Here is a 21752-nt window from a genome sequence, read left to right on the forward strand (position 1 = left end):
TTAACGAATGCCCTGCTTAACTAAATTTCCGCTTAACGAAAGGATTTTTCAAGCGGAGCTTGCCTCGCTAAACGAATGCGTTTTACGAAAAATTCGTCTAGCGAATCGCGGTTTCCCATAGGAATGCATTGAAATTCAATTAATGCGTTCCTATGGGCAAAAAAAAGGTTGAAAAAAATTCAGTGCATTCCTATGGGATTCGCTACACGAATTTTTCGCTATAAGAAAAGACCCGTGGAACGAATTAATTTCGTCTAGCGAGGCACCACTGTAATTGGAATTTATAGATCACAAAAGTGAAGTTTGATTGGCACTTCATCCTCTTTGGAGCTTCTAGGTGCTTTCTGCACCACCTAGAGTACCCACAGAATTGTGGCTTCTACTGGCAACACACATAGGAGAACAAATGGAAGACAAACACAATGGGCAGGAAACAACCTGGAAAGGGCCATACCAAATGGATATCTGGTGTGAAGAGGTAACTTTCCCCACTGCTGAACAATGCCGCAGGTAGAGGAGATGAAATGCTAGAAGTGTTCTCAGGGGCAAGGGGAGCTGCTGGGAAATTGAACTATGGGCTCAAAATATTACTTTTCTAAAAAGTCGCTGCCATTATAGGCATTGCCCTTCAAATGGTGTGCATGCATCATGTGATTGATTGTCCAAGGTGGGCCTTTCCTGCCCCCCCCCACCAATATTTCATTCAAGTTGGCACCACTGGGTTGGGTGGTTTACAAATTAAATAAATACAGAAATAGCCTCCCTTTGCACATGTTCCAGCTTGTCAATATCCTTATTATTATTTTTAAAATTTATGTGTCCTTCATCTGAAGACATCACAGCAAAGTTGAAAGCATGGCTTTCTCAAAAACAAGTAAAACCAGAGAAATCTATCCTCCTTTTTTTGGATGGAGTTACAAACTTTGTTGACCTGTGGACTGCTGTGGAAATAGTGCAGTAAGGCTTTTGACAAAGTCATCTGGTATTTATGTGAGGAAGCTGGTAAAACGTGGGCTGAATGAGGTAACTGTTAGGTGGATTTGACTGACCGAACCCAAAGAGGATTCCTTCGTGGTTCCTCCTCATCCTGGGGAAAAGTGACAAGAGGGGTGCTGCAGGGTTCTGTCCTGGGCCCGTTGTTGTTCAACGTCTTTATAAATGACTTGGATGAAGGAACTTAGGGGATGCTCATCCCATTTGCAGACGTCACCAAATGGATCATAATGGCGTCCTCTCTCTTCTTCAGCAACAGACAGGGAGACAAAGAAAAAAAGGATATTATATATGTACTAGTGGAATTCAGCCCGTTTAAAAACGGGCGCTAGAACGCTGCTCTCGTGCAGCGCTGGCATGGGACGGAGCTTCGGAGGTCTCCGAAGCCCCGTCTCATGCGGGAGGTGCGCGGCGAGGCGGCGGGGGGGGGAGAGAAGCACTTCTCCCGCCCCCCCGCCGCCGCCTAGCCGCGCACCTCCCGCATGAGACGGGGCTTCGGAGACCTCCGAAACTCCGTCCCATGCCGTCGCTGCGTGCCAAGGCGGCGGGGGGGAAGAGCGCTTCTCCCCCCCCACCGCCTCGCCGCGCACCTCCCGCATGAGATGGGGCTTCGGAGAAGGTCTCCGAAGCTCCGTCCCATGCGAGCGCAGAGAGGGAGGGAAGTCTGCGGCCCCGCCGCTCCTCTCACGGGCCAGGGAGCGTTGTGAGGAGGAGGCGGCGGCAGACAAAGATGGCGGCATCGGGCTCTGGGGATGCGGCGGCGGCTGTGGGAGCCGGACCGGGCTCCTCAAAGGCGCCCATCCTCCCCCCCATTCACCTCCGCCGGCCTCCACACTCCCTTCCCGACGCGCTGTCTGGCTGGGAACGGCAGTTGGAGGAGACAGAGGGGTGGGGGGGAGGGTGCGCGCGTGTGCGTTCTAAGTCTTTGGTCCAATCCCTGTGTCCCTGGGGCCCATGCGCAGTAGCCCAGGGACACACGGGAAAACTTGGACGCAGGGACAACTTGGACATTATTATATAGGATGTTACAACAGCGGCCATAATCCTGATTGCAGAATATTGGAAGACGGAAGAAAACCATCAAAGGAACAATGGCAAGAAAAACTGATGACCTATTGGCAGCTAACCGATAAACTATGAGGACTTCAAAAGAGTCTGGGAACCATTTACAGACTATTTGCAGAAACAACTAAATGGACTGGCTTCACTGGCAGGGTTTGAATCAACATTCACAACTTTATTTCAGTAACAGATATTTTAGAGAAAGTATAAGGGAATTTACTTTTTTATAAGAAAAGCAAGATACAACAAATAAAACTAAATAACTCAGCAGAGGAGGGGAGGGAGAACAATGGTATATAACATGATGATTGAGATCTGGATTTTTATTTGTTATAAAATTCTATAAATATTCATTTTAAAAAAGGAAAGTAAACAGAGACAGGTGACATACTGTACTAGCCACATATCCAGCAACGGGAGGAGTGAATTTCTAACACAGCACACATGATTGCGGGTGTTATGGAAATGACATTATGGAAATGAGATGGGGGGGCACATATTTAAAGTTGTTACAATGTGTTCAATTCTGGGCACCAATGCAAGCATTGGAGAGTGAATTTTAAGTTATGGTGGGGTGGGGTGATGGGCTGAAATTCAGCCAAGTGTTGCTCTTTGGTAGAAAAAGTGTATATAACAAAGTATTACACATTTATGATGATAATAGGATTTATTTATTATGAACTTTGCTTGGTTCCTCCTTGCTAGCCAGTGCAATGGTTTCAGCAGTGCTAGAACTCAGGACCCGCTGCCTTGAGGGGCATCTAAGAGCAGTTCGGCAGGGGAAAGGTCTCCCTTGGGAGGTGGTGGACTCTCCTTCCTTGGAGGTTTCTAAGCAGAGTTTGGACGGGCCTCTGCCATGGATGCTTGAGCTGAGATTCCTGCATTGCTGGGGGTTGGACTAGATGACCCCAGGATCCCCTCCTCCCTCTCCACTCCTGAATTCGAGGAGGAGGTTCCTTGCCTCCTTCAAAGCCCTTTTCCCTGCAAGCTGTTCTTCTGGTTTCCTGCCAACAGAGGTAGAAGCTCAGAGTCCAGCCAAGAGCCTCACCCCCAAAAGGATATCTGGGCATTGGCGTAGCCCCCCTAAATCCATAAAAAATAATAAAAATCTGAGGTTCTGCCAAGCGAGAGAGGGCGGAGCTGGACGCCCTCGGCTTTGCACGGGTTAAAGGGAACTGAGCTGCCTTCCTAGAGAGGACAGGAAACAAGGGGGGGGCCAGGTCCTCCAGAGCCAAGGCCCCTCCCTCCCCAGTCCTTTCCTGCTTTGGTGTCTCTCCTGCAAGGGCTGCATCGCTGTCCCCTCCCTCCTGGAATGATCTGGTGAGTCTCCCCCCCTCTCTCTCCCCCCCAGAGGGTGCAGTGGGGAGACGGTGGGGGTCCCAGGGCTGCAGCAGGTGAGGGTGCGGGGGGGGGAGAGGGTCCTGCCAGGGAGGGGAGAGGTCTGCAAGGCTCTCCTTCCTGGAGATCAGAGGATCCCAAACTCCCACGAAATCTCCCTTCTTCAAACAAAGGAGTCCCTAGGACTTTAACTCTGTGTGACATCGCTCAGCGTCAATGCACCACAGAGGAAGCATGTCCACCCCCCATACACCCTCCCCACATCTACCTTTCTTCCCCTTTCCTCCCCAATGTCTCAACCTTTAATAAACAAAACAAAAAGCAGAGGAAACATGTGCAAATGGTTTTCCAAAGCTGGAGGAGGAGGTGGACTAGCCCCCCCCAATATAAAAAAAACCCACGTGGAGCAAGGAAGTTAAGGTGGAAGAGAAAGGCCAGGAATAAAGAGAGGGATCCCAGCCCATAGTCTGGCTGCTGAATTACAAACCAGTTTCCCAGTCGTCTCCAAGGGCAGCCCCACACGGAGGCCACTGCAGCAATCCCCTCGCACCCAGAGCATGGCATCCCAGGACCACATCCTCTCTGTCCCAAAGGGATTGTTGCTGGAAAACCAGGCGGAAATGGGCGCTGCTACTCACTGAGCCTCCAGGGAGCTTGGCATCAATGGCTGTGTTCAGTTTTCTAACATAATAATAATAATAATAATAATAATAATAATAATAATAATAATAAATTTCCCACCTAAATTTCAAGGGAGATGTCTTTGGCCCCACCCACTTGGCCTTCAGGGGGTTGGCCAGATACACACCTGGCCCTCAGAGCAAAGAAAAAGCGACCCCCACCCCAGGAGTCTTGTCTTGAGAGCGGCAGAGAGTCCAACTGCAAGAAAAGGAGACAGAAGCAGGGCAGTGGGGGTGAGCTTGGGGAGTGTGACGAACTTACCCTCGTCCTATATAATAAAATGCAAGTGTCTCTGCGTCCAGTCCCTGTGTCCGTGGGTTTGCACTACTGCGCATGTGCCCCACGGACAGCCGTTGGGACTTGGAGCGCAGAGACTTTGGACGGGATAAACCAGGACCGTGAGAGAGATTACATACTTGCATATACAAAACCATACCCCCCAAAAAGGGGGGGCGCGTCTTCTCCTTGCCTCTGCTGCGCTACGGAAGGATCTCTCTTTCCTCCTGGTTTCTTTTGGCGAAAGGGAAAGGGAGGGTAGGTAGGTGGCTGTGGATAGAGAGAGAGCGCGAGCCCAAGTGATGTGGCTGCTGGGCTGAAGGATCATGTAGCCGTTACTGAGGGGCGAAAGCAGAAGAGCGGGCGGGCGGGCACACCCGCGGGGGAAGGGGGAATTAGTCCCTGGAAGTGTGTGTGGATTTGGGGGGGGGGGGTTGGAAGGGCTGCTGCAACTGGGACCAGCGAGGGGAGAGAGAGGAAAAAAGAGGAGTAGAAAAAAGAGGGCAAGAAATGGGGAGGGAGAGAGGAAGCTGGGGATGCAGCTGGCTGGGGCGGGGAAGGGACTGAGTGAGGGGCTGAGGTGGTGGCGGTGGGTGAGTCACGGGGGGGGGGGGAACCCGTAGAAGGGAGAGGCAGCCTTTTGGGGGTGGGTAGGCGGGAGATGTGAAAGGCCAGCGTTGAGGGGCCAGGGAACGGGGTGGGGTGGGGTACCCTCCTACATATCCATCTTCAAAACAGCGAGGGGGGGGCGCCTCTTTTGGATAGAAAGGTGTCGCCCTCTGAGGAAAGCTGTGCGGGCGGCTCCCAACCAAATATTAAAAACACAATATAGCATTACACATCCTATACTGTATAACAGTGATGGCAAACCTATGTCACACGTGTCAGATGTGACACGCAGAGCCCTCACTGCTGGCACGCGCCCCATCAGCCCATTCACGCTGTTGTTGTTGTCCCCCCCCCCATTTGTTCTCCCGCTCCTCCTCACACTACAGCTTGTCTCCTCTGTTAAAACTCCGCTGTTAAAACCCAGATCTGTTGTTGTTGTTGTTGGTAGCCAGAGATTGGTTTTTTTAACCCTTTCTGTGCTGTTTTTTCCTGGCACTTTGGCAGACGATTGGGTGTAACAGTGTTCGTTTTTTAACCCGTTCTGTGCTGGGTTTTTTGGTGCTTTGGCAGACTATGTCAGTGCTGCGTGTTAGTTCCAGCGAAGGTATTATTTGTCATTTATTTCTGTTCTCTTCCCCCCCCCCCAAAAGCACAGCAGCTTTGGGGCATCCCCCCCCAAAAAGCAAAGCAACTTTTGCACTCCCCTCAAAAAACTCCAAAACTTTGGTCAGCAGCTAAAGCTCAACAACTCTGGGCACTTTGTGATAAATAAGGGTTTGGTTTTTGGTTTGGTTTGGTTAAATAATTAGTTTTTGGTTTATTAAATACAGTTATATATTACAATTATACATTTTTGTTATTTAAACTATAAATATCACAAAATTATGGTTTTTTTCTTGAAGTGACACACCAGCCGAGTTATGCTCAGTTTTTTGGCGAATTTTGACACACCAAGCTCAAAAGGTTGCCCATCACTGCTGTATAATAATATGCAAGCCGGGCGGAACTGTTGAAGCGGCGGATGTGCGTGGGTGCACGGCCATGCGGCAGGATGCGCTCTGTGCATGTCCCCGAGGTTGCTGGAGCAACAGGTCTGTTCTAGCACCCGTTAATTTAACGAGCTTCATGATACCAGAAGGAAATATTTTGGTTTCCACCTGCAAGAAAAAGGGTTAATACATCTCCTACCTTGAGTGACAGCACATGATTATGGGGGCGGGGCTATGGACATTCTATAAGGAGGGAACGGTGGTTAATGACAGTTGAGAGGGAAGAAGAGGGACGAGGGAGTGAGAGAGAGAGAGAGAGAGAGAGAGAGGGAGAGAGAGTGGGAAGTTTGGTTGGATACTAGGATTAATCGAATGTACTAGTTGTATGGAAATAATCGATTACTATGAACTAAGAGTTTAAACAAATGAAATCATAAAGAAATATACATGTTCTCCAGTTAAATAAAGCTTTCATCTATGTTGTGTCAAATTGGATGTTCCTCCTTATTCCAGCAATGTATCTAAACTCAAAAGGGTGGTGACTGAAGAGGGGAGATTTTGTATCTCAAAGTCACACACAGAGGAGGCAAGTGGAGGGAAAGAGTGCCTTGAAGTAGCTAAAGTGCTGAGGCAAACAGCTGCTGAGGTGAACCTGAGTTGAGAGGGAAACCTTACTGAGGGCACAAGATTGTTCCCGTAAAATTCTCCTGGAGTTTTCAAGGATACAGAGCCACGTTAACTGGAAGGCTGGAATTGGAATCTATATACAGTGGTGCCTCGCTAGACGAAATTAATTCGTTCCACGGGTCAATTCGTGTAATGAATTTTTTGTCTAGTGAGTCCCGGTTTCCCATAGGAATGCATTGAAACTTAATCAATGCGTTCCTATGGGCTCCGGGGGACTGGCGGCGGGGAAGGCAGGCAGGCAGGCGCTTGCTCTCTGGCCTGCCTGCCTGCCTGCCTTCCCCACTGCCTGTCACAAGAAGATGGGGGGCGCTGCTTGCCGGGGCTTGTCAACCCCGGCAAACAGCACCCACCGATCTTCGGATCTGTCCCCCGATGCGCTACGGCTAGGAGAAGCAGGCAGGGAGACTGCCTGCTTCCCCGAGCCGAAGCGCATCGGGGGAGGGAGCCAAATTCCTCCCCTTCTTCCCGCTGCCACCAAGCCAGTCCCTGAGCCGAAGTGCCTTCCCCCCCCCCATCCGTAGGGGTGCCGGGTGGGTCTCTTTGCTGTGAGGGGGTGAAGCGGCGGCGGCGGCTCAGCACACCCCGGGCAAAGAGACCCGCCGCCATAGATGCGGGTTTCTTTACCCGGGGAGGTGTGCTTAGCCTCCGGTCGCCGCCGCTGCTGCCTGTCAGCTGTTCAGTGGCTTCAGGCCGCTCTCCAGAGGCGCACGCGCGCCTCAGGATAGCGGCCTGAAGCCGCTCAGCAGGTGACAGGCACAGTGGAGGCGGCCCCAGACACGTAGGGTAAAAAGCAGCGGGGGCTTTTCGTCGTTTGCCTTCCCCCAAGGGGGAGGCAAATGACGAACAGCCCCTGCAGCTCACTGCCTTCGGCTTGGGGACTGGCTGGGCGACAGCGGAAAGAAGGGGAGGAATTCCAGCCAGTCCCCCAGCCGAAGTGCGGCGCGGGAGGCGGTGTCAGGAGTATGGGCAGGAGTCAGGCTCTGGGGCCTGTAGTGCTTTGCAGGACTGGGGCCTGCCTCAGCTTGTGCTGGGGAAGCAAGGCGTGGCCACACAGGTGAAGACATCAGCTTGTGCTGGAGAGGCAAGGAGTAGTCACCCAGGTGAGGCCACTTGAGAATCCACTTCACCTGGTGGCAGGAGCTGGGAGGGATAAAAGCCCAGCATTTCCCTTCAGCTCTTTGCCACAGCAACGCTATCCCTGCCTGGTTGCATCTGGCCTCCTACTCCTAGGACCCTTGCCTTGTCGACGCCTTGCTCCTCGACCCTTGGACCTTCGCCTTGCTTCTTGTTCCTTGGACCTTCGCCTTGCTTCTGGTTCCTTGATCCTTCGCCTTGCTCCTGGGACCCTTGCTTTGCCTTCGCCTTGCTCCTCGACCCTTGGACCTTCGCCTTGCTTCTTGTTCCTTGGACCTTCGCCTTGCTTCTTGTTCCTTGAGCCTTCGCCTTGCTTCTTGCCCCGTGGACCTTCGTCTCTGCCTTGCTCCTTGACCCTGCAACTGCCTGCTGCTGGACCCTCAGCCCTGCACCTGTTCCTGCTTCTTCACCACCATCTTGCCTCTGGTCCTGACGCCCGCCGACCGGACCGTGACAGGCGGCTTTTCGTCGTTTGCCTGGCTTCAGACAGCGGCTGCCAAGGGAAGCAGCTTTGTGCCAGGTGGGGGCGGGAGAAGCAGCTCCTCCGCTTCTCCCACTGCTGCCTGGCACAAAGTCGACATCGGACGGGGCTTCGGAGAGGCGCAGCGCTTCTCCGAAGCCCCGCCCGATGCTCCCGGGTGCCCATGGCGTGGCAGTGGGGGGAGAAATGGGGGAACGGATCAGTTCCTCCACTTCTCCCCCCTTCTTCCCGCGCTACAGCCCTTTGTGTTCCGCTGGTCTCCGCCGGTTGCCCCTCACCGGCAGAGACCAGCGGAACACAAAGGGGAACGAACTGCAGCGCAGGAAGAAGGCAAAGGAAGATAAGCTGAGAGGCGGTGACAGCTGTGCCGCAGCTCATTCCCCTTTGCTAGACGAATGCCCCTAGGTTTTGCAATCAGAGGTTTTTATGACCACATTTCGCAAGACGAAGCGGTGGCCATAAAAAACCTCATCGTCTTGCGAGGCAACCTCCGATTGCAAAACCTATTTGCATAGCGGAAAATTAGTCTTACAGGGCATTCATCTAGCGAGGCACCACTGTACTAGCAAACCCATATAAAAAGGGAATTTATTTGGGAGTAAGAAGGAATAGCGGGTTGTTTGAACAATAAGTGAATTACTTCAGCACACTGTTAGTAATAGAGAAGAGAGGTTCGTCACAGGGAGCAACCCCTGAGGACCCCTGGGTGAGGACCCCCACTAGAGCCAAGCATCCATTTTTCACAAGATACAAATGATTCCCTTGTCAGTCGGTTCTGACTTCATGCACTGACTGGAAGGCAGCAGAAACCAGGTTGATGAATCTCACAGAAATCCCTTCAGTTGCTTCCACATTTTGCATTGCTAGAAGGCTAGAGACTTATTCCTTCTCTTCTTCATCCTCCTCTTTCTTTTCAAAAAGATAGCTCATGGTCTGGGATGTGGTGCAGTCCAGCCCTGGTTCCCAGTAAGACTCATCCATGCTTGCTCAGGGAACCATTATTTCCCCCTGTCCTAAAAATTCTGTAACAGAACAATGTATTTGCTTTGTAGGATTTGCTAGAGCTTCTCATTAAAACGGACAGAACTTGGCAGAAGACCAAAGGGTTCCTTCCGATCTCTCTGTGGCTTCCTGAGAGCACAGATGGGTGAGCGAGACTCAGCTGGCCCTGGAACAGGAAGAGGCCATGCCATCCAATCTGGGAGCAGTGGGGGATTCTGGGAAAACCCAGTGCAGAAGACCCTGGGTGAGGAGGACACCCTCCGCTCAGAGGTGCAGAGCCAGCAGTTGAGGCAGTTCTGCTGCCAGGAGGCCAAAGGACCCCGAGAGGTTTGCAGCCGACTCTACCACTTTTGCCACCAGTGGCTGAAGCCAGAAAGGCACACAAAAGCTGAGATGTTGGACCTGGTGATCTTGGAGCAGTTCCTGGCTGTCCTTCCCCCAGAAGTGGAGAGCTGGGTGAGGGAATGCGGAGCGGAGACCAGTTCCCAGGCGGTGGCCCTGGCCGAAGGTTTCCTCCTGAGTCAGGCAGAGGAGAGAAAGCAGGAACAGAGAAAGCAGGTGAGAAAGGGGCTCCAAACAGGACAGAGAACATCCCATAATGGTTTGCTGATGGCCCATCCGTTTTCTGGGAAAGCATCCATGGAATGAGATCTCACACCTTTCAAGTCTTTGTCATTCTCTTTCTAATTTTTCTCACCATTCTCTGCTTTGAATCCTTGTTTCTTTTTCAGGGAAAGGATCATTTTGCAGAAATGGACCTGGATTCCTGTGAGGCGGAGAGGCCTCCGTTGGACACCAGAGAGAGGCCACTGGGTAAGGAGGAAGGTGGTTTTTCTCCATTTGGTCTCATACTGTTGGTTTTCCAACTCAACTGAGCGTTCTTTTCATCTTGTTTTGGGGGGGAGACAGTTGGGAACAAGGCTCCAGAGGAGGGGAGATGTATTTCTGCACAGCAAACATATGAAATGGGCACAAACCTCCAATGCTCTCAGCAGGTAAGGCTTTCTCAAGGCCCATCTGTAGTTAGAGATGCCCTGTCTCACCTGTGAGAGAAGCAGGCACTCCTGGCGTCTTGATTACCTTTTTTCTCTTGCAGGTGACAGAATGATGCCAGGAAGACCTCCTGATCCGTCTTTTCATGGGGGCAGAAGGGAAGCAGCGGCTGTGGAACCAGATCAGGTCAGGGGAAGCTGCCTTGTGGGGACAGAGGCCGAGGGCTGGAGCAATGTCATGGACTGGTTGGGCACAGAGGAATGGTGGGAGGATGCAGCTGGGGAACCAGGGAGAGAAGATGGCTCAGAGACCAAGAAGTGGAGGTAGAGGAAGGATGGGCGGTCAGAGGGAGAAGAGGGAGAAGCCTGGGAAGAGGAGGTGTCAGAAGCCGAAGGGTTAACAGGGCTTAGTGAGCTGGGAGACTCTGTGGCAGAATGCAGTCCAGATTCAGGCAGAAGAGGAAGGAGGCGAGTGGGAGGAGGGAGGTCAAGAGGCTGAGTTGAGTCAGGATAAGGCGGAGCCACCGGTGGCTCCCTCTCCATTTGTCAAAAACCACCCTCCCTGCTTGTCTCTCAGAGCCAGGAGACCGACCCCCTGCATTGCAGGAATCTGCTAGATCATCCAAGACAGATGACCATTGAAAAAATGCTTATTTTATTTCTAGATCGGGGGTCAGCAAACTTTTTCAGCAGGGGGCCAGTCCACTGTCCCTCAGACCTTGTGGGGGGCCGGACTATATTTTGAAAAAATATATAAACGAATTCCTATGCCCCACAAATGACCCATAGATGCATTTTAAATTATTATTTTTTATATTAATATTTTATTGATTTTCCAAAAAAGGATTAACAAGATTATTAGGACAATAAGAAAAAAAAGAAAAAAGACAAATACAAAAATACAAAATACAAAAATACAAAAAGGAAACAGAGAACAAAAACGTATAAAGCATTACATCTTATCTTCCTCACAGTGTAAATTGGGACCTCCTCGGGTTCCCATCCCTGTGGTTCTTATATATATTTCTAAATAGCAAATTCTATATCCAAATAATCACCTTTTAAAAACCTCTCTTTTCCCCCCCTCTAAATAACATCTTCACATATTCCACAGTTTTATTTACCACTTAATTTCTAATTTAAAATATTACTTTAGCATACTTTTTAAAATAAAATTTAAAGTCTTTCCATTCGTCTTCCATCGCTTCTTCTCCCTGGTTGCGGATTCGTCCGGTCATCTCAGCCAGTTCCATGAATTCCATCATCTTCATCTGCCACTCATCAATCGTTGGTAATATTTGCTGCTTCCAGTATTTAGCTATCAGAAGTCTCGCTGCTGTGGTGGCATCCATAAAAAAAGATACTTTCTTCTTGGGGATCTCCTTTCCTACAATGCCCACTAGGAATGCTTCTGGTTTCTTAACAAATGTGTTTTTCAACACTTTCTTAAGTTCATTATAAATCTTATTCCAGAAGTCATTCACTAGTGGACATGTCCACCACATGTGATAAAATGAGCCTACTTCTTTCTTACATCTCCAACATTTGTTATCATGGTTGTGGTATATCTTTGCTAATTTTACTGGTGTAAGATACCATCTATACATCATCTTCATTATATTTTCCTTTAATAGACTACACGCAGTAAACTTAATATTCTCATGCCACAGTTTTTCCCATTCCTCAATCATGATGTTATGTCCCACATCTTTTGCCCACAAAATCATAGCATTTTTTGTTTGTTCATCTTTCGTATGCCACTCTAGCAACAGTTTGTACATTCTGGAAAGTATTTTCGTCTTAGGTTCTAATAATTCTGTTTCCACCTTTGACTTCTCTGTTTGAAAACCAATTACTCTATCCATTTTAAACACTTCGTTTATCTGGTGATATTGGAGCCAATCATCTAATTTACCTTTCAACTCCTCGTATGTTTTTAACTTAAATTGGTCTCCATCTTCAATCAATAAATCTCTATATTTTGGCCAACCGGTCTCCGTGTTTAACCTTTTACGAGCCTTGGCCTCCAAGGGTGAAATCCATTTAGGTGTTTTCCTTTCTAATAAATCTTTATATCTGGACCAAACCTTATACAATGAATTTCTAATTATATGCCTTTTAAAGCCTCTGTGGGCCTTTACTTTGTCATACCATACATATGCATGCCAACCATATACATTGTCGTAACCTTCTAAATCCAAAATATCTGAATTTTCCAATGTAAACCAATCTTTCAACCAACAAAAGGCAGCTGCTTCATAGTAGATTTTAAGATCAGGCAGGGAGAAGCCTCCTCTTTGTTTATCATCTGTCAGTATCTTATATTTAATTCTTGGCTTCTTCCCTTGCCATATGAATTTCGATAGCACCTTTTGCCATTCCTTAAAACAATCTAGCTTTTCAATTATTGGCAATGATTGAAACATAAACAACATCTTTGGCAATACATTCATCTTAACAGTTGCTATACGGCCCAACAGAGACAATTTCAATTTGGTCCAAATTTCTAAATCTTTCTTAACTTCATTCCATAATTTCACATAATTATCTTTAAACAAATTCAAATTTTTAGAAGTCATGTTAACACCAAGGTATTTCACTGATGCATTTTAAATTAAAGCACACATTCTACTCATGTAAAAACACCAGGCAGGCCCTTCAAATAACCCCGAGATGCATTTTAAATAAAAGGACACATTCTTCTATGCTGATTCCCAGACGTCCGCGGGCTGGATTTAGAAGGTGGTTGGGCCGCATAATTTGGGTACCCCTGTTCTAGATTGATCAGTGAATGCTAAAACTGGTTTCTGAGCAGTGGACACATGAGAACAAACATCGGCCTGGATTCACCTAACCAACCCCATAATTAACACCAATAATTAAAACGCAGAATAAAATAAGCATGCGTAAATAAAATGTGCAGCAAAGCAATCCTATTGAAACAACACCACAATTTACAGGAAGGAAACAACAGAGCATTGTGTAGCAGATCATATTGATGCTGTCTCAGAGGAGGACATTTCCCTTTTTCTTTCAGGGTCCAGTGTGCTTTGTCCCCCCCCCCAAAAAAAATTCTGTTAGTTTTATACACATCTATTATAAACAAAACACTACATCCACAATACACAAATACAAAACAGAACATAGAGAAACAGAAACAAACAACAGCAACAACAACAATACAAAATTTCATAAGCTTAACCTCTTTTCTAATCATTTTAGAGTGACATCCTCGAGCCACCCATACTGCAATTCACTGCAACTCCTCTTTAGCAATTTCTATTTCTTAATCTATTATCATATTTTTTTTATAAAGCATTTTATTAGATTTTCCAATTAAAGCACATATAAAACGATAAACAAAACAAACAAACATTCATAAACAAATACAACACACACAACAATCTTTTTAACAATTATTTCCAAATTTATCCTTCTCAATGCTCTGCCGAGCTTGACTTCCCTCCCTCCCCTCATTTGGTTTTCTATTCAGTTCTTACCGTGTTTCCCACATTTTAAGACTCCGTCTTATATTTATTTTACCCATGAAAATAAGCCTATGGCTTATTTTCGGGGGGTGTCTTTTTAAATTTTTTTTGCTGTAATTACCATGGCCAGCGTTGCTGCTGCTGGGTCCCGGAGGTGGCCACCTGCTGGGTCGGTGACCAGTAGCGCTGCAGGGAGTGCCAGATTGAGGAGGCGGCCTGCCGGGTCGGCGCCCAGCTGCGCCGGTGCTGGACACGGGAGAGAGCAGGAGACTGAGCAGCCACTGCGGCATCGCGCTGCCAGAGACTCGCAGCCACTGAGGAGCTAATAGACTCGCAGCAGCTCCGCACGAAGCACCACCTCCTCAATCCAGCGCCGTGCTGCTGGGCGCTGACTCTGCAGACCGGCTCCTCGATCCGGCACTCTGTGCGGTGCTGAGCGGCGCCGACTCGGCAGGCCACCTCCTTGATCCGGCGCTCTGAAGGACACCTTTCTTTTGGGCAAGGAGTTTGCAAGCAGTTTAACGGTGCAGCCCTGTCCCTGCGCATTCGGAAGAGAGCCCTGGACCGCTCGGGCGGCCTTACTCCACCTCGCGCGAGGAGTGGGGGGCCCTAAGCATTGCCGTTTGCGGCGGCGGCAACAGGCGGGCGGCGCGCAGGATCCGCGGGCGGGGGGCACCTCGGCTCTGACGTCTCTCCCCTGGGCTGTTTCCTTGGCAATGGGGGATGGAAGCCGCGTCTCCCCCGGGAGCAGGAGAAAGGGCGGCAAGGCGAGAGCCGCCCGCAAGCCCCAGCACCGCGAGCTCCTCAGTGGCTGCGAGTCTCTGGCAGCGCGATGCCGCAGTGGCTGCTCAGTCTCCTGCTCTCTCCCATGCCCAGCGCCGGCACTGCTGGGCGCCGACCCTGCAGGCATGGCTTATTTTCGGGATATGTCTTATATTTTTCAAAGGCTTTAAAATCCTGCCATGGCTTATATTATGACTCCGTCTTTAAAAAGGGGAAACACGGTATCTCGCAGTTCCTTTATTCCATCCATTTAAAATCAGTTAGTAGGATTTATTTCAGTCCTGCAAGTGTCTTTAAACTTCTACAGTTCTTTTCCATATAATCCACAAATTTACTCCAGTCTTTTTGGAACCTTGTTTTCCCCTGGTTCCGGATCCTGCTAGTCAGTCTCGCTAGTTCCGCATAGTCTATCATTTTTGTCTGCCACTCTTCAATCGTCGGTAAGTCCTGGGTTTTCCATTTTTGGGCTAACAAAGTCCTAGCCGCGGTTATCGCATACAGAAATATTATATAGTCCTCTTTTGCAATCTCTTGTCCGATAAGTCCTAATAAGAATGCCTCTGGTTTTTTGGGAAAAGTATACTTAAGAATCTTTTTCAGTTCATTATATATCATCTCCCAAAATCTTTTAACTTTTTCTCATTTCCACCACATATGATAAAAGTCTCCCTCCTTCTCATTACATTTCCAGCACATTTTATTACTCATCCTATACATTTAAGCTAATTTCGCTGGAGTTAAATACCATCTATACATCATCTTCCAAATATTTTCTTTCAGGGCGGTACATGCAGTAAACTTCAATGTTTGATTCCATAATTTCAACCACGCATCATATTCAATATTATACCCAAAATCTTTTGCCCATTTTATCATCACATCCTTTGTCAATTCATCTTTTGTATACCATTCTAACAACAGATTATACATTTTAGACAATTTAATCTATTATCATATTTTCTATCTATACTTATTTTTAATTCTAAACCATTATCTATCATTTTATCATATTTTCCTTAATCCTAAAACAAATTCCCAAACTACAGCATTATATGTATTTCAAGATCCATTTCATACTAATTAATATTACAATACTTCTTCAAGTAAACTTTAAAACTCTTCCAATCTTCTTCCACTGATTTTTCTCCCTGGTTGCGAAGCCTCCTGGTCAGTTCAGCTAATTCCACATATCCCATCATTTTCAACTGCCATTCTTCCACCGTTGGTATTTCTTGTGTCTTCCAATTCTTTGCTATCAAAATTCTTGCTGCTGTGGCATACAAAAAGAATGTAACATCTTTTTTGGGTATTTCTTTCCCGGCTATTCCCAATAAAAAGGCCTCTGGTTTCTTAATAAAAGTGTTTTTAAACGCTTTCTTTAATTCATTATAAATCTTTACCCAGAAGTCTTTTATTTTGGGGCAAGTCCACCACATGTGGTAAAAGGTTCCTTCCACTGCTTTGCATTTCCAACATTTATTAGCATGTGTATGATATATTTTTGCTAATTTAATTGGGGTTAAATACCACCTATACATCATTTTCATCACATTGTCTTTCAGAACATTGCATGCAGTGAACCTAATAGATTTTTTCCACAACCTTTCCCATTCATCCATCGTTATATTATGCCCCACATCTTTAGCCCAATCAATCATTACCAATTTCGTTTGTTCATCTTTTGTATGCCATTCCAGCAATAGATCATACATCTTGGAAAGGTTCTTTGATTTTGTATCCAGCAACAACATTTCCAATTTGGATTCTTCCATTTGAAAACCTAATTTTTTATCATGTTTGAACACCTCATTGATTTGATTATATTGGAGCCAATCACTAACATTATCTTTCATCTGATCATATGTTTTTATCTTGAATTGGCCTCCTTCTTGTACCAAAATATCTTTATATTTTGGCCACCTGGCTTCCATATATAACCTTTTGTATGCCTTGGCCTCTAACGGTGAAATCCATCTGGGTGTTTTACTTTCTAACAAATCTTTATATCTTATCCAAACATTGAAACATTAGTATCGCCTTCGTATTCCTAGGGTCCAGTGTGCTTTGAAGATGTTGCTGTTTGTTTCACGGATAAGGAGTGGGCGTTGCTGGATCCTGACCAGAGAGCTCTGCATGAGGACGTCATGGAGGAGAATTTTGAGATCATGGCCTCTCTTGGTAAGGCTCCCTGTGGGATCGTCATATCTGCCTGGAAATAAATAAAAAAAATCTATGTAATGAACCTCATATATTTTCACAGAGCTCAACAGTGCCCCACATAGCACCTGGGAACCTAGATAAAGGTAAAAGGACCCCTGACCATTAGGTCCAGTCATTACCTAAGACCCCACAATAAACAGTAAATTACAGTTTTTTCTTTAAACAATCTTCCTAAAATTATTCATTTTTCTACCACGATTGGGCTGCTCTGAACTGCCCAGGCCATCTTAAATGTCAGCTTCAGAATTGTTAGGAAACATAAGTAGCTTCAGGTTTTCTGTTTTCGTGTTTTGCTGCTGTCAGTCTTGTGTTGACCAAAGAGACGAGTGACATTGGAGATGGAGGGGATGCCATGACTGGGCCAAACAAAATCCATCCCAGAGAAGAGCTAGGCTTATTGAATCTCAGGTAGTAGTAGCAGTGATGATGATGATGATGATGATGATGATGATGATGATGATAGTAATAGTAATACAGTGGGACCTCGGTTTACCAACTTGATCTTTTCTGGAACGGGACTGTTCTTAAATCGAGGTACCACTGTAGTCATAATAATATTTTTTTATTTATACCCTCCCCATCTGGCTGGGTTGCCACAGCCATTCTGGGCGGCTTCCAACACATATATAAACAGAAAACATAAATAATAATAATCTGATCCCATATAAAAAGAACATTAACTTTAGAATGAACAACTTATACTAGTGGCCACAATTGGGGAAACCTTTTGTGAAAAGTGTATTTCTGAGGTTTGATGGCTCATAACACCAGTTTTGTGTGGAGTAATACCATAAAATTATATATCAATGGAAAGATAATTTAATGAATGTAATACAGGAACTTTTATGAAGGAGTATTTATTAGAACAGCAGTCATAAAGAAAAAACATGAAACCTTTGGTAAACTTTGGTAACCTTTAGCTTTAATTACGGCTTTACAATGCCTTCCCGTGAAGTGAACCAAGTTTTTACCGGTAGTTTTGCAGCTGTAATAATGTGAAACCAAGACTGAATTATTGCCTCTGTTAATTGGGCTTTATTGCTGGGTTGCTTCTGACTAACAACTTTCGGCTCCATAGATTTCAGATTGGGCTAAAGTTTGGGCTATTCCCAGGCCATTCCAGCAGTGGAATAGAATTATCTTGGAAGCACCTTTTGCACACAGCAGCAACATGACATGGAGCTGAATCCTGTTGAAATAGAAAACAAACAAACAAATAAATAAATATTTCTATAAATATTTATAAATGCTTTAGCATCTGGGAAAAGATCACCTGTGGAACGCTTCAGTTTGAGCTCAAGTATTTCATTTATTTATTTTGGGGCATTTACATTCCCCTTAATGACACAAATTCTCCGCACATTCTCTGCAAGTAGGATGTAAATCTTCTCTGATTCTTCTCCTCGCGTATTTCATGCCATCACTACAAAGCAAGGAGTTTTGGGTCTCATCACTCCAAATAACACTGTCCCATTGTTCCTCTGTCCAGTTAACATGGGTTTAATCTTTTCAACCTTTTCTTGAGAGATAACAATGGCTTTTTCCTTGGAATTCTAACACTTAGACCAGTCCTTGCACTCAATGTCACATTACATTTCACCATGTCATCTTATATACACACAGTTGATTTTCTTCTTTCATGTAGGGACCGTCTCTCCATTCTTCGATTGTCACTTGCCTTTCTGCACCTTTTCCTGCCTTTACCAGCCTTATACCTCTTCAAAAATATAGAAAGGCCAGCTTTTCTTAAGTTTTTCCCAATCTCTCTTCTAATTTCTTCATAACTGTAGCCTTATTCACTTAATAGTACAATTTTACATCACTATCTGGGTGACCAATCAACTCTTTCTGCCATTTCTCTAATTTTATTATGTTTTACAACCTCACTAAATGAAAGAACACAAAAAAACAACCAACTTGATAGCAATCACATAGCACACTGACAAAAGTCAACCAAAGCAAGTTGTGCTTCCTTTTTCTGGTTATTTGGCTATTACGTTTGATAGAATACGGGTAATTGAACAAACTTTGTTGGATTTGATTCTTGATTAAATCATCATCCCATTGATATATAATTTTATAATCTTATTCCAAAAGAAGTGGTGTTATGAGCCATTAAAGCTCTGAAATGCACTTTCCCCAGAAAGTCTTCCACAATCTTGACCACTACTGTATATCAAACAAAGCAACATTCAACAACTCATCAGAATCTAATAATAAATATGTTGTTTAATGACAAATAACACAGGTAATGAACACACACCCAACTCCCTTCTGTTCTCCATTTGTTCCTGAGGCTCTAATCCCTTTTTGTTTCCATTGCAGATTCTGATGAATTGGAAATTGAGAACAAAGGTGACCACGATAAAATCTGCAGAGAGGAGAAGCCACGTAAAAATTTGGAGTGTGGAGAAAGCTGCAGTCAGAGCTCCCATTCCACTTCCCATCAACAAAATCTCATTGGAAAGAAATTCTATCAGTGTGTGGAATGTGGAAAGAGCTTCAGGAAGAGCTCCCATCTCACTTCCCATCAAAGAATTCATACAGGGGAGAAACCCTACCAGTGCATAGAATGTGGAAAGAGCTTCAGTAGGAACTCCTCTCTCACTTCCCATCAAAGAATTCATAGAGGCGAGAAACCATATCAGTGTGAGGAATGTGGAAACAGCTTCAGTACGAACTCCTCTCTCACTTCCCATCAAAGAATTCATACAGGCGAGAAACCATATCAGTGCATGGAATGTGGAAAGAGCTTCAGTCAGAGCTCCTGTCTCACAAGACATCAAAGAATTCATACAGGGGAGAAACCCTATCAGTGTGTGGAATGTGGAAAGAGCTTCAGTCAGAGCTCCAAACTCACTTCCCATAAAAGAATCCATACAAAGTACGTAAAAACCAGATTACCAGATTTTTTTCAATGAATCCAGGGACACTTTTTTGCAGCAGCCAAGTGGTTAAAAGATAGTAGCATCCGGATTATTAATAGGGAGCATCATTTTGTAAACATATGTAGTTTCCGTGGCAAGCAGAGCCAGGTTCCTTGGTTATGGGTAAAGGATGGGCAGGGGGAGAGGGAGTGAAGGGAAAGAAAAATTAGGATAGGATAGGATGGAACTGAGGGAGAGGTGTGTGTGGGGGAGTTTGCACCCCCTTTTCTGGGATTCCAGGAAGCGTCACTGAAAATGAAGGAAGGAACAAAAAGGGGGGGTAGAGAGGGGACAGAGAGTCAGGTCGTCCCAGAAAAAGGCACATGAGGAAAACAAACGGATAGATAACCAAAGCTGTTTTAATACAAATCTCCCCTATTTTCTGTCTGACGCTTCAGGCAGAGAGGGTGGAGCCATGTGGTGGAGTATTTTTATTTACAAGCGAGGAGGCGGGAGTGTGATATCTCCTTTGGTCGGGCAATAAAAGCACCCAGCCTTTATGACTGCCATCAACGATCCTTTCCTTGCATTCGCACCCCTCTCAAATCCGGACGTTTGAGAAGGAACATCATAAACCATATGCCGGCGCCCTCCACGTCTCCCCTCAGCCCTCAGGGCAAGGTTCCCGCCAAAACAACAATAAAGAAGCGGAAGTGGCAGCAGCAGCAAAAGGAGCAGGCGGAGGAGGAGGGTGGGAGCGGGAGGGGGAATGTTGCCTCTCGTCTAAAGCAGCCCAGCCGTCCGCACTGGCAACAGCGCCTCTTGCCGCTGGCATCTTTGGCCATGGACAGATTGGTAAAACCGGGAACTGTCCCTGGGAACCGGGGACATCTGATAACCCTACATTATACAGCTTTAGGAGCCAGGCAAATTGGCACCTTTTAAACCAGGCCTTTGGCTGATTGACATCTAATGCCCTTTTAGTATGTGGTGTTTTGTGCCTTTATGTTGTGTTTTGTTGGTATTAAAGGGTTAAGTTATACTAATCGCTCTGAACACTGAGCATCATTAAACATCCGGGAATGTTCGACAGCCTGTATAAACAGTCAGTTCCTTACATGTGCTCTCTCTCTCAGTAGCGTTTTCTCTTAGTCTTGGTTGCTGTGTGTAGGAGTCATGCCTCAAGCTTGTGCACCGAGACACAGTTTTGTTTAAGTTTTTACTTGGCCAGAGATGAAGGATGTCTGCCTTGTCTCCAGGCTACGTTTTTGTAAATAAAGCCTTTTGAGTTTGCAATGTGCTCCAGAGTTCCTGCATTTACAACTCTTGCTGACTAATCCTTACTCTTTGCCATTTGTGCAAATAAAGCTCTGCTGAAAAGGAAGATTTACGTCCGGAAGCGCGACTGGACCAGTAACTTTGTTTACTTAAACACAAGCTAATTAAAGCTTATGGACATGTTTTTATCATGTAACCATCCTGAGACATGTAGGTGTAGGGAATAGGCACCAACTAGGGGTCTTTGCCCCCCCCCTGAAATATTTCAGGAGGCCAACCCCTGCCATCTTTTTGTGTTTTTCTAAACACAACCTTTTATTCTTCCGCAACTTGCCATACAATTTCAATTTGCCCTCTTAAAAAATAAAAATATATAAACACACAAAGGTATGGGGACAACAAAGTACAAGAAAATACAAATGTGGGCAGGTCTCATATTTGCAGGCCAAACACAAAAGTTGCTTAAAAGCAGGGTTTCCCCAACTTGGGTCCCCAGCAGCTCCTGGACTACAGTTCCCATCATCCCTCCCCATTGGTCCTGAGCACCCCAGAGCCAGCTGCTATGGCACAGATTTTGAAGTCGGCCAGCACCAGCAGTCGGGGAGTCCTGAACTCTGCCTGTGAGACCAGCTCTGTCAGCTAAGGCAGGGAGACCATGGAGGGCAAAGGAAGCGGGAAGCACCCCTGCTAGCAAACAGCCCTCAACAAGACCCCAACCCCAGAGTCTGTTCAGCCCCCTCCGCTTCTTGTAGCTGGAGTCAGTCTGGGCGCTGCCCTCCCAGGCCAGGTGGGAAAGGTCTGCCAGGCAGGGAGCAGGTCTTGCAGGACTCCCAGCAAGGTGTGGGGCTTACCTTCTATTTGATTGGGCCACA

At 46.4% G+C, this 21752-nt stretch overlaps 1 protein-coding gene and 1 long non-coding RNA gene across 2 annotated transcripts in view; both read left to right on the forward strand.

Annotated features, from left to right (window-relative positions):
• The window catches only part of LOC148686071 (uncharacterized), a 45274-nt gene that overhangs the window by 23302 nt on the left and 220 nt on the right, over positions 1-21752 (forward strand). The window contains exon 2 of the long non-coding RNA XR_015949745.1: positions 20553-21696. This is a non-coding gene — a long non-coding RNA (uncharacterized LOC148686071). The remainder of the gene's footprint in view (positions 1-20552; positions 21697-21752) is intronic.
• LOC148686073 (uncharacterized) lies at positions 3249-20898 on the forward strand. Its single transcript, XM_088668470.1, has 6 exons — positions 3249-3375; positions 9303-9810; positions 9984-10065; positions 10349-10431; positions 16567-16693; positions 19061-20898. The coding sequence occupies exons 2-6, from the start codon at positions 9394-9396 to the stop codon at positions 19654-19656; spliced, it is 1305 nt and encodes a 434-aa protein (XP_088524596.1). The 5' UTR covers positions 3249-3375; positions 9303-9393; the 3' UTR covers positions 19657-20898.

Source organism: Zootoca vivipara, chromosome 4 (assembly GCF_965207765.1).
Source record: "Zootoca vivipara chromosome 4, rZooViv2.hap1.1, whole genome shotgun sequence".
Classification (NCBI taxonomy): Eukaryota; Metazoa; Chordata; class Lepidosauria; order Squamata; family Lacertidae; genus Zootoca; species Zootoca vivipara.